The 13,800-nt window shown below is 41.6% G+C and overlaps 1 protein-coding gene across 3 annotated transcripts in view; it reads right to left on the bottom strand.

Annotated features, from left to right (window-relative positions):
• mcc (MCC regulator of WNT signaling pathway) overlaps window positions 1–13,800 on the bottom strand; it is a 73,766-nt gene that overhangs the window by 30,044 nt on the left and 29,922 nt on the right. For all 3 annotated transcript variants that reach the window (XM_080441145.1, XM_080441146.1, XM_080441147.1), the window contains 5 exons: window positions 11,616–11,729; window positions 8,694–8,836; window positions 6,372–6,514; window positions 4,127–4,290; window positions 3,510–3,716 (listed from right to left, as the gene is read on the bottom strand). In XM_080441145.1, the coding sequence (XP_080297271.1) occupies window positions 3,510–3,716; window positions 4,127–4,290; window positions 6,372–6,514; window positions 8,694–8,836; window positions 11,616–11,729 (771 nt within the window). The remainder of the gene's footprint in view (window positions 1–3,509; window positions 3,717–4,126; window positions 4,291–6,371; window positions 6,515–8,693; window positions 8,837–11,615; window positions 11,730–13,800) is intronic.

Raw genomic sequence — 13,800 nt, 5'->3', positions numbered from 1 at the left:
AAGAAGGAGAGGAGATGAGAGGTAACGGCGATGAGAGGACATGGGCACAGGGGGAAACGATTTAGTCTGATGGACACTGATCCAAAAAAAAATAAAGCAGTGGTGGAAAAAGTACTCACATTTTTTACTTAAGTAAAAATATCAATACTGCAATATAAAAATACTAAGTATTATAATATAAGTAAAAGTCAGGAATTCAAAATGTACTTGAGTAAAAGTACTGGCATCAAAATGTACTTGAAGTACTCATTATGCAGAATGTCCCATTTCAAGTTTTCAAATGTATTAAAATCTTTTGAAAATAGCAGATCTACAAGCTCACAATGTGTCGCATCGCGACGCATTGTGAGATTGTAGATCGGCCATTTTCAAATGGCCGAAATGTATATAGGGCTGAAGTGGTTAATGTATGTTTTATAATAATAATGAAAATCTACAGTAACTAGTAACTGATGTAGTGGAGTAGAAGTAAAAGTATTGGAAATTGGAAATACTCCAGTAAAGTACAAATACCTCAAAATTGTACTTGTGCACAGTACTTGAGTACATGTACTTAGTTACTTTCCACCACTGTGTAAAAGAGAGGGAGCGAATGCGGCCATGAAGAGGTCCTTTGAAGGAGGCACTGATTTCCCTGTGCTCTCCTGCCAAATGTATGCAGAGCCCAACCTCTGAAAAAAAAACTGCTGCTGGCCTGTGTACTGGCCTGTCCTGTGCCCAAAGCTCACCAAACGCCTTCGGAAAAACAGCCGGAGAAATGAAAATGATAGGTTTGTGCTTAGGCGTGGGATATATAGGCTCAGTAATTATGTAACCTGGGACTTCCTTGTAATTTCCCCCGATTTCAAAGACAAAAACTGGGACTGTGCCAGTGTTACTGAAAATATGGATGAGGTGTGTTTTGACTTGCTTGTGCACCTGCTTTATGGAGGGAGATTAACACTCTTTGCCAAGCGCATAGATCCACTCTCGCTTTTCATGACACCGTCTTCGCTCTTAGCGTGGCGTTTATGTTGACAGTCCTGGACATTCACCAACACAAAGGGTTGTGGTGTGACTGCCTCTGGTGCCATATAAGATATAAAGCCCATACAATATCATAGACAAACTAGAAAAAGTGCTCCTAGGAGCACAGGTCTCCGCCAGGTCAGGTACGTTATTCTGGCCTCCTGGTGGCGCTATAATAGGCCAATGTGAGAAGGGTGGCATTTCTTCCTCGGCCTAGTGGGAATGTGCGTGTGAAATTTCACGGAAATCCCAAGCTGTGTGTATACTTTGAGGCTTTTTGTTCAAACCGGACCAATCCTGCAAACTTTGGAAGCCAACCTTAGGCAATGAGGATGGAATATGGGAAATCAGACAGATCCGTGTTGATCACATGACTATAGTAATACTGTGTACCGATTTGCATGACGTTTGGATAAAATTTGTAGGAGTAATATAAATAAATGGGTTTTGCACAAATTGGCCTCCTGGTGGCGCTATAACAGGCCCATGTGAAAGATTTTGGGCAGAGGTTCTGAATTGGCATCCAGGGAGTGTGTGTGCACAGTTTCGGAGCGACCGGGCCAACGGTGCCGGAGATTAGCTGGTGACAGACGGACACACGGACACACACACGGACGGACGGACAAGGGGTAAAACATACTCTCTCGCCATGCCGGAGACAAAAATAGATAGAAATAGAAAAAATAGAGCCAAATGTGGGATTCTTTTATGCCAATATGTCAATGTGAAGGGGAAAAAAATGATGACCCAGTCTCAGACTTTTTTTGGGGGGGTGCTTTTATGCCTTTATGAATAGGACAGTAGGCTGGCAGGAAATGGGGAGAGAGATGGGGAGTGACATGCAGCAAAGTCCGTCGGGATCGGGACTCTAACCCGCGACATGCTGTCAGGCTACATTGAGCCTAGGTGTCAGGACCGCTACGCCAGCCTACTGTAGGTGTTGTTAACACATGCACTATACTGTACATGTATCGGTAGCCCTGAGGATGATTGGACAATATGAAGGCAGTTTGTGTCAGGACATAAGAATTGTAGCCTTTAATCACCCTACGGTTGGTCCCGTTTGTGCTGTTAACAAACTGCTGATTGTGCAGGAGAAACCACCAACTGTGCAACTACGGTAAAATAGACCAAATCTTTATTGTTAACAGAGAATCTCTGCATTTCTAGGGATTAAGAAGATTAACGAGGTGTCGAGTCACAGATCAAAGCAAATCCTCCCATTGAGGAGCCTCGAGATGGGATTGTATGTGTTGTCTCAATTAAGAGAATGGTTTCATTAAAGGATTTTGACTGTCCCCAAAGTGTTCTAGGAAGCCTCAACATTTACACTGTTGACTAAAAATCTATTTAAGTTAATAAGTCTACAGTAAAATCGTGTAATTTAACTCTGAATGTACAGAGTTGCAAGGGTCCATTTCTATACTGTCAGAGTTCCAGAGTGAAAAGCCAAGACTAGTTTTTAATGAAATCATATGAAACTCTAAAATACCCCAAATTAAATTGTCTCATAAAACCCACATTTCATGTTAACCTCTCATTCAGAGCTGGGCTGGCTTCAGGGACACTCCCAACTATTTGACCCAATGCATCTAGGGACCTAATCACATTAGAGCCCTAACAGGCTTCCGTGGACCCTGGGAGATGGGAAGATTTGATTATGTGCCTAACAGCGCTCTCAACGTATTGATTTAGCCGGGCCCACTTGTCTGGGTTCCAACAATAGAAACTGATTACCAATGTTCAATTCAATGGCTTCATTCTTAGCCGTGTAGATATATGGATTTGTCTGTTGCAAACTGTGGAAGAGTACGTGAATAGAATCAGAAATTCTGTGTTTGTCCGTCAGAATGCTAGCAGTGCAGAGCCTCGCTCCTGACGAAATTGGGATCAGAGTTGGAACAGAGTGACACAGGTGGAACCTCTCAGCCTGGAACGCATCTGTGTCACTTTAGATTTCTTTGGCTATTCAAAAATAGCAGATCTACAAGCTCATAGCGCGGCACCGAGTGCCGCGCAACGAGCTTGTAGATCTGCTATTTTTGAAAAATCGTGAAAAAATATTTTTTATATATATTTTTTAAATCGGTTAGGATTTAGATTTTTTTTAAGAATCGCCTCAGGTCTTAATGGGTTAATCCTGTCAAATGAGGTCAGGGTCCCTGAAAACTGGGATTGCAACACAATATTCAAGCTGTGCAACCGGTATATCACTCCATTATAGGGTGGAAACATGATCTGTGTTTCCCCGAAGTATGCCATACTATATGCCATATATGTAGGCGAAGCACAGTGCCTTCTGAGCCCCTCCCTTGATCAGAAAGTAACACATTTTTGATCGCCTGAGAAGGTAATTTACCACAAGGTACAAAATCTAGACTCTGTCTAGAATCTGTCTAGTGAAACTCATGATTCAGTTAAAGCTGTGGCAACATCGATTCCAATCCAATCACGGGACATTAATGGGCATATGGCACAAACACACCCTTGAGTTCACGCACCCGTCGTCGTAGTCGATCCCGTTCCTCCCTGACGCCGTTCATCGAGGCTTTGGTGCGGTTCAGGTCCTCCTCCTTGTTGCACAGCATGGCCGTCAGACTCTCGTTCTCCTCCTTGAGGCTGGCCAACTCCTTCTCCCATCGGAACCTTTCCTCCGACAGGCTGGGGTAGAAGTCCCGACCCAGAGCCCCCTCGATCTCCTCCACGGTCTGGACCAACAAGATGGAAATAAGGGAACAAGCACTAAGGGTTTCCAGTCCAGAGCTAAAGTGAACTTGTGTCACTTATTGAATGGCCATCACTATACACCCCACTAATAATGCCTTATCTTGGGCCACAAAGGCCTTGTTCAGACTGTGGCAGCACAAATCTGGTTTCATATCCAGATTGGAGTCGGATTGGTTTTATGCACTCGGAGCAAGGCTAAGGAATGTGATTAAAATCTGATTGCAAAAATTCATTTTCCATGTCTTTTTATTTTTTGTGTTTGTGTGTGACTTGATAAAAAACAGTCTGATTCCAGTCTGGATAGGCCAAAAATCTGATTTGGGCCACCAATATGAACCAAAATCGTGACATACTGTAGTAGTGATGTGTTGTCCGAGAGGCATGGGCCTACCTTGATGGCCAGGTCACAGTGCTCGCTGGCCGTGGTCAACTGCTCGATGTGGCGGTCCACCTCGGCCACAGACAGACTGCACGCGCTCTTCTTCCTTCCACATAACACGCTCTCCAGGCCCGTCAGCACCCGCTGGAGCTCCGAGTTCAGATCACTGCAGGTGTCTGTACAGTATGTGTGGGAAGATCAGGGGATGAGTGAGAACCTTCTAGGACTGTTGTCCCAACTGAATCTTCCAACTCATACCAAGGATGAGCCTGCATATGATTGCAATGTGAATATAGTAAGCAGATTAGTTAGGTCAAAAGAGGAAGATACTGTTAATGGTGTAACTTAATAGACATTAGCAGGAGATGGAATCTGGGAAAACAAGATAGATCAGATAAACCGTCCTTACGTCATTACTAACCCTAACCAAGTACAATGTAGCAACAGTGAATATATAAATGAATATACAGTATGTAATGTCTATCAGTATGTACAGTCTCCACAATGAATACATGAGGGACAGTCTACAAAAGGTTGTTTTCTTTATCACCTCTCTCTGACCTATATTTTAGGACAGGGATGAGTGATTATTAAGCCCACTCCACACCAATGATTCGCCATGCAACAAAACAGTTTTAAGGCCATGTCACACCAATGCAACTGCTTGCAACTGCCATTGCGGAACATGGTTGCAAGTAGTTGCATGTTGCAAGGAGTTGCATGGCGTATCATTGGTGTGGAGTGGGTTTTAGTCGTAGTCATCCAATGATATGGCACTTATTAATATACCAGTACCCACCTTATTATTCACAAAGAGGTTTATTCTAACCCAAAAATGCATAGCACAGAGAATGAAACAGACTGGAATATTTCATTTGTGATGTGTAGATATAAATCAGTTTACTAGTACTGTAGCTAAACAAGCTGCTAGTCAGTATTAAACTGCTCAAGCCTATCAAGAAAAAAGTATCCAAACATTGAAATAAATTAACTAAATTAACCTGTGTCGCCACTTGTCATGCAGCTACATTTTGTGCTACATGTCATAGTTTCAGCAAAAATCGAAATTGGTGCAAAACAAGTCTCCCACGAGTCTCCCTCTTTGCCACAACGGAGCTGGGGGGAAAAGTGGCAGCTTTTGCCAACAATGCAGAAGTACATAATTACTGCAGAGGAAGTACAGTGTGACAACTGACGGAAGATCAATCTCTCCTTTTGAAAGGCTGTGGTTGTGAATGTGTGCGTGCGGCTGTGTATATGCCTGTGTGCGTGCGCGCTCATGCGTGTATGTGTGTGTGTGTGTGTGTGTGTGTGTGTGTGTGTGTGTGTGTGTGTGTGCATTTGTGAGCAGTGTTTGGAGTGACACATAGTGACCGTAGGGCTAGCTCACAGGGGTGGCAGGCAGCCCTGCAGGGTAATAAGAGGGTTTATAAACCATGCTGGAAGTGGGGGAACAAGCAGCTGGCATACTGCTCTGAATCAGTGTTGTCCAGTGTAAGCATAACCATGTGTGCACTGTGCACACTCACTGTGCACACGCACACTGGTATGACTGCAGTGGGAGTGCTAGTCTCACACTGCCACTTCAGCTGAGTCATGAGCAAAAGAAAAGAGAGAGCCAACTTGAGGAGTGCTTGAAGTCATTACTTTGCAGAAGTCATTTCGCTGTGCAATAACTGAACTCCATATTCCTTCAGTACTCTGGCCATTTAGAATGACTTATGTGCAGCCATTGTTTTTTATTTTATTTTATGATTATCATCCTGCAGAGCAAGATAACCCTCCTCCGTGCTGCAGGCTGTCTGTGGCTGCCTTCAGAACAGAGCAGGGTACCCATAAACTCAGTGTTCATTGTCTGTGTTCAATGGCCCTGTGTCATTTACAGCAACCGTTACATAACATGTAATGCCCAGGAAAAGCCTGCAAACTGAATTCAGCTATGGCTAAAGACATTTTAATGTGCAATCATTCATCGGCAATCAAATAACATGTTTTATGATGTCCTTTTGCACAATAACACTGCACAGTGCAGTCCATTGTTGGACCCTTACGGATCTGTAGTAGACAAGTCTTACAACACACCACATCGACACTTACACACACTACAGTGTGTGTGTGTGATGTGTTCTGTATTTATTTCAAATTTGATGCCATTTATGTGCTTTTTTTGCACACTGCTTCCCCCTTTCTTTGTGCATTATGCATTATCTTACTTGTCGATTTGTATAGAACATTGTACAGAAAAATGAGAATGTACCCATGTCGGCAGTGACCACTATGGAGGTGTTTTCAGGCAGAGAGAGTGATGCCCTGTCTTGGTCCAGGCTCCGTCCGTCTTCAGTGGCCTCCTGCTGGCTTTGGCTGAGCTCTGAGTGCAGCTCTGAAAACTCATCCTCCTCCCTGATGTGTTACAGCCAAGAAGGGGGAAAGGATCATACATTAAAGCTGTAATCTGGGACTCATTTTGACAAATGTTAGTGCAACGGTCTCCCTACTCTTAACCCAAACTTATTCACTGCCACTGACGTAAATAACGTAATTATTCCCGTTTACCAATACTGCCACTGACGTAAAAAACGTATTTATTTATTTTTATTATTTTTTTCAAATTTGACCCAAAGACCAAGGAGATATGATTTTTCGAAGATCTAGACTCCCATCAACTTCCTTGTTAACTTAAAACTTAAAAATTCTGTATCTCGGCTCCTGAGTACTTTTTTTTCCCGATTAAAAATCTCTGGCAGTGGGCAAACGCGGCCAGCAATAATTGTGGCAGTGATAAAAAAATATCTTTAAAATCCTAACAGTTTTCTTGAAAAAACATATGTTGGTACAGTGGTGTGTTCAAAACCTTTTCATGTGAAGGACCCCCAAAATTATATGTATTTGGCTGCGGACCCCCATTTCAAAATATTTTGTTCCAGGGACCGAAAATGTTCGTTTTTTAAAAAAAAATCACTATTTTACAAAAGATAGCAGATCTACAAGTTTATAGCGCGGCGCTATGAGCTTGTATATCTGCTATTTTTTAATAGCCAAAGAAATCTAAAAATGACACAGATGCATTCTCAGTCTTCCCAGATATTTTCTATCAATTACACACCCCCTGAAGCCTTGAATTCATGGAGATTTTTTGTTTTTTGTCGCATTCCTAAGCCAATCATTTGATGATAATAATAAAGATGCTAATGTATCCGGTAGGAGACACAAAGGAGAATCTTTAATCCTACCGGAGAGACCGCCGGTAATCAAATTAGGAATGCGACAAAAACATCTCCATTAATTCAATGCTTCATGGGGTGTGTACTGGATGGGAAATAAGTCATGTTTTGGGTGAACTACTCCTTAAATTGAGAACTTTAGATCTTCGTGTCAGGTAGGGCACCTACTTCTGCCGACAATTAGCACTGGCTGAAGCTCATAAGCGCAATACCTCCCCTGGAAAAGTGGAGTTGACTCTTGGCAGCAGCAGTACACCTTATAGTGCACTGTGATGTAAGCAACGCACCTGCAGCTAATCAAATTAATAATGGGTGTATTAGATTGAGGTGTGCCATTATGCATGGACAATACTGTCGAATACTGTCTATGCTTGTACGGTGACACACCCATGGCTCTGGGCACATCTAAATCTAGCACACCCATTAATAATTTGATTAGCTTAACTGCAGCTGTGGAGCTCAAAACTTGAAAATCAGTTCTTTTCGGTGAGCGACACCATCGTTAAAATGGACTATGAATTACCGGTAGGCTTAACGGTTGACAGCAGTATTCATAGTATACAATACAATAGATTTCACCAAAACAAATACATAACTAGCTGCTTTATGTCGAGTCGTGTCACTTTTTTTGATCCTCGTGGGTAAATGTGTCCTCTGAACAGCAGCCGCTGAACAGTGGGGAGTGGGGGACCATACAGCTCCAGCTAAGGCCAGTGTCTTGGTCAAGGGCAGTAACATGCATGCCTTTTCAGCATCTGATCCAGCCAGTGCATGTAATATAATAGAATGATAAATGAGTAGCCCGAGTAGCCTATCGCATGCCTAGTACACCAACACAGCACATCATCACACACACAGTGATTCCACCATAACCAACCAACATCATCTGCTTTGAAAATGTTTGCCTCACTGTCTTAACATTATGGTTAATTATGAAACGTTTACTAGTAGTATCATGTTATTGCTGTTGTTTTTAACAACTTAAACACTATATATCTAATACATTTTTTTCCCTCAGTCTACACCAAATCTCTTCGCCGAAAACAGCCCATCTACAAGCATGTCTATCTGCAATGGTTTTTGTCAAATGTTCACCTATTATGACATGCCCAGAATAGGAACGGCAGGATTCAAGTGGTTAACAGTGTTTTTGAGCAGGAGTATTCAGAAACTGGTTCAGAAACAGAGTATTGGAAGCCCATAAGAATTTATGGTATGCGCGTGCCAGCCCTAATCTCAACACATTGAAGCCGTGACATCGTTGAGTAGAACTGCACATAGTTTGTGTATCAACATGTATTCATTATGGATTTAGTGGTGGTTAATAACATGACTAATGCGAGTAAGTGTGTCTATACCTGATGGAGTGGTTCTGCAGCAGCTCTATCTTCTTGTTGAGCTCGGCGATGACTCCGTGGAGCTCAGTGATGCGTTCCTCATAGCGTAGAGTGGTCCGCTCCTGTACATCCTCGTGCTCGCGCATGAGGTGGGACTGCTCACACTGCGTGTACAAGCAAAAGCACAAACACACATCCGTGAAGAACACACAAGTATTGCTTGATTGTGGATGTTGAGCAATGAGCCGTGGTCCCCCCCCCCCTTCACCATTATTACATGTAGAAGTTAATACAACTAAAGAATGCACAGGAAAGGCTATATTGATCAGTTTGACTGTTATCTCTATACCTAGTTTACATAGACAGTATTTAAATAAATAAAGGAATTTTGATTGTACCTGCTGCTACTTGTTTATTCACAAAAATGTTTTCCTGCAAAACTGCCAATACTGATATCATTTAAAAAAATCACACCCTGTGTGAAGTGGGCGGTGTCTTGCTAGCTAATCACAATACTGAATGGAGTCAACCAATCATGTACAAAAAATAAATACATTTATTGAAACACTCTTTATGATGGACGGAACCATAACTAATAAAAAATGTATGTTTTTTTTCAAGTTATGGTTTCTTATATAGGGCTACGCACATGTGTCATGTGACACTGGCCAATCACAGTCCTGAATAGACTGTGATTGGCCAATCACAGCGCAGGATAATTGTACAAATTTCCTGGGCCCAGATCACAGCGCAAGATATTTGTACATTTTTCCAAATCTCACTTATAGGGGCGGTTTCACCGCCCAAAAATCTAAAAATGGTTGATATCGATCATACCGATATATCGGTCAGGCTCTAGTCAAGTTATTCCTCCCTCATCTCAACAATCCATTTCTGTATGGGGGATCATGGTGAGGATTGTAATTCTGAAACTGCCTTCCCCACGCTGTTGCCACATAATTGGAAGCACACAATTGTCTAGAATGTCATTGTAGCTGTAGCATTAAGATTTCTATTCACTGGAACAAAGGGCACTAATTAGAAACACTGATGGAGCCCTTTTCACAGATGTGTCAGGGTAAAGACAGCTTCAGCTAATTAAATTAATCTAGAGTCAATAGTGCTGACAATGCTTGCTAACTGGTACACCTATTTTACTTTATTAGCTACAGCTTATCCTGTTAGGTTATGCCACCTCTGAAAGGTTCCATTGACCAAAGCTATATACACACACAGTACGTATTTCATTGTACGTACTCATATTGATATGTTATTCTTTTCAATTTCAAATGCATGAAATTATAGAACGTTTCATTGTATATTACATTGTTTAACATTCATTGTTACATTTCTATGTTCCGGTACCTTCTTTTTTACTTTTCATTTGAGTGATGTGGGGGGGGGGGGGGGGGAAGTAATTACAGTATGATGACACATCATACAACATAATTTGCTGAAATATTTAATATTATATTTAAAAGAAAAACATAAATATTCTAACGTTATGATATGGCATTATTTTGATATTACTACCGATATATATATATTCCATCCAATGTTAACTGGAAGAAGTGGAACATATTCTGTACCATGCTTTTGATGAATGTCCTTGGCAATAAACACATATCACTATAGGACATCAACCCTGCTGGTGAATTTAGTAATTAACCTCTATTGTCCCTCTATGTGTGTGTGCGTGTGCGTGTGTGTGTGTGTGTGTGTGTGTGTGTACGTGTGTGCACTCTAGCCACATTGAACACCAGAAGTTTCATAATTACTTGCTTGATGTGTGTGTACATGATAGATAACAGTATAATGCATTTTTTTGTATAATAACCAGTTGCATGGTGCAATGGTGCATACAAACACGCACGCCCACTTGCACATGCACATGTGCGCGCACATACACACACACTCGCACACACATACACACGTATTATCTTTTTGTGGCTGGGCTAGGCTTAGGTTTTAAATAGAATGCCAAATGCTATACTGGATATGTTCTAGAGTTCAGGTTACCTCTTAGAGCGGTTACCTGGGCCATAGTTTATAATACATTGGTTCAACTGTACTCAAGATTGTAGAATAGATGCAGTGTAAATGCTTTATAAGGTGATTTCAATATTGACTTCCAGCGATGTTGCTGTATTCGGAACATATGGAGGGGAGCATATGGGTGGTCTGGATATATCCCGTTAGCTGATCTGTGAAATTCTGTGCCTGCGTCAGCCATTCTGGTAACGTCCTTGGAAGAATTCCATCTAAGGAAGCTCAATTCACCGTAAAGTAATTTAACGGTAGGTTTATCAGTCACAAATGACTCGCTACACTTTTGAGAACACACAACAATTGTTTGTTTATCCGACATTGCTTAAAGGCATTCTCAAGAGGCATTTCGGTGCAAGTACACATAAATGATCTTTCAAAATAATGTATACTGTTGTATTTGATAGTTTGTCACTATAGTCACAACAGTACTACAAAACATCATTATCAAACCTGCTCTGCCACCTGACAGTGATTTACTGAATGTATGAAAATGTGAAGCATCAAACAACAAACTGTTCTCACAGCAGTCTTCTACTCTGCTTCTGGACACAATGTACAATAAGTAGTGTCCAACCAGACATCTATCATCTGATGTAATATAAATGTTTTGCAGTATTTAGTGCAATGACTGTTGTGTGACAGTACAACACAGTAATATACAATATAGCCTTCCTTATGTGTTTAGTTCCTTTTACGAATAAGTCCCTTTTGTATGTCATACTTTCAGAGTTAAATGAACGCTCCAGAATCCGAATGAGATTAATTTGTTATCACAGCTTTACAGGTGACAATTCTCCAGATTTGACTGTGTATGGTGTCTAATTTTGTTGCAAGTGGACACAGTGAAGTAAACATTTGGATTGCACTGCATACTTGGCAGTAAGGTATGCCTACCTGTGATTTGGCCAATCTCTTTTCCAGCTGTTCTCTGTCTTTCTCTGTTTGCACCAGCCGCTTGTTGAGCTCCACCGCATCCCCATTTAATGAGACCAGGTTGGCTAGGTGAAGCTACGTGGAGAGGAGAGAAGAGGAATTGATCTTTGGTGAGTATGCATTTTATTTCCTTCATGCACATGCACACAAATACCCATGGACAGACCTTCCTTATATACTTCCTTTTTTATCACTTGTATAAAGTTTTCATTTCAATACAGAAAAAATAGAAACAAACATAACTTTCTTTATGTACAGTACAATAAATAAGTTACAATTCAATTATTCCAAGGAGAAGGTATCTTAAATGCTATCATTTAAGAATTTCCCTAATTGTAAAGCAAAAAACCTAAGCCTAACAAAGAATGACAAAATCTGGTGCTCTTGTGGATAACAGGAAATAATAAATTCCTGTAGAACCTACTGTAATTAGTGCTTATGAGGAGATGCTCTAAGACAAAAACATCCAGTGAGGGTACAACTGGAATTCTGGAGTTATCAGGGTCCCCACACATTTTTAGCAATGAATTTCCAAAACTTTTCCAAAACTTTTCCAGAATATTTAGCCCAATTTCCAGGCCTATAAAACAATCATTCAGCGCAATAATGTGTCTCTTACTCCTATGTACAATGCCCAAAGATAGGCAGTGTAGCAAAAATAAAGCATAGAATATAAAATAGTACAATTTCGTGAAAAATTAGGGCATAGTGACCCTGCGAGCGAAAATAGGAGGGGTGGACGACGTCGTTGCACGGTTCGTTGTCGCTCGCGGTAGGTCAGGACGGTCTCATTCAAAAACATGTATTTTAATGAGATTTCATCGCCCGCTCGCTTCGCGTCACGTCGCATCACGTCGCATCGCTGGCAGTGCGGATGGGGTGTTACACAGCCCGTTCGGCGAAAAACTACTTATGTTACATATGTTTATGAAAATGTTTTGTATTAAAAAAAGTCAATAGCCAAAAACAATGCATAGCCAAATATCTTTCCAGGACCCTTGATACATTCCAGGACCTTTGATCAATTCCAAACCTTTTCCAGTACTGGATTTTTTAAATTTTTATTTCAAAATATTTCCAGGAATTTCATGACCGTGGGGACCCTGAGTTATGCACAATGACCAAGACAAAGGAGGAGGTCAAACATTGTGTTAAAATACTTCATTTCATTGAAAAGTAATAATGAATGACAAACATGAGCCAACACATTTCAACCAAAGGTCTTCATCAGGACACAACATGATCCCATGAAAAGTGAGGACACGCAAAATGACATCACTCAGTTTTCACTTACACTCTCCGACCCAGTGAGAGGATTTATCTCAAAATGAAAGCTGATATGACGCGTGCATGATGCAGCATGTCTACATTATCTATTTTAGGAAAGTGCACTGGGCTGGATGGGGGGGGGTGGGGGGGCCTGGCACACACAATGTCTCAACAGACATTCCTGACACATCCTGTAAAAAAACTTGGACTCTCCTTCAGTGACGTACCGCTGCCGCTGTTAACCATTCCTTTGTTTAGTTTTTTTCTTTATTGGCACTGGTCCCAGTGTTGTCCAAGCACACAGTACAATGAATGTAACCAATTTTTGTTACATTTGTACACAAAGTTACGAATGGATAAATGAACACTGAGGATTTTACTATGCAGGGTCATTCGTACAAGTCAGTCCCATTGGGGCTTGTTAGGGAGTCAGTGCTTGCTCAAGGACACTTCAACAACGCACTGCACTTCAACCTGGGAACTCTTTAGGGCCCTATTTGGGGATTTAGGGGAAAGAGGTGCAACAGTGTGAAGTGCAGTCAAGGGCATGGTGTGGGAATGGACCTTTGGTACTGGTAGTACCCATGGGTGTAGTGAGGCTGAAAATGTCAGTGGCCGTGTTGAAGGTGGTGTTTTCCACTGCCAACTGGCGGACTGGCAATTTCCACAGTGCAGGGCTCAAAATTACGACCGTTTTGGTCGCATATGCGCCTGAAATTGTATCTATGCATAGTATGCAACCTCAAAATATAATTGGGAGCATTTGTGTGAGTGCAAATAATTGCTTTGGTGCGACCAAAACTGGACATTGAGTGAACCAAAACGAGTGCTCCACTTCCCTTGCCTTCCCTTCCGAGCTGCCAGTAGCTCTTATAGC

Source organism: Gymnoscopelus braueri (assembly GCF_963280865.1).
Source record: "Gymnoscopelus braueri genome assembly, chromosome: 10".
In the NCBI taxonomy this organism is placed as follows: Eukaryota; Metazoa; Chordata; class Actinopteri; order Myctophiformes; family Myctophidae; genus Gymnoscopelus; species Gymnoscopelus braueri.
The sequence above is the reverse complement of the archived record's forward strand: the minus strand, read 5'-3'. Positions and strand labels throughout refer to the sequence as shown.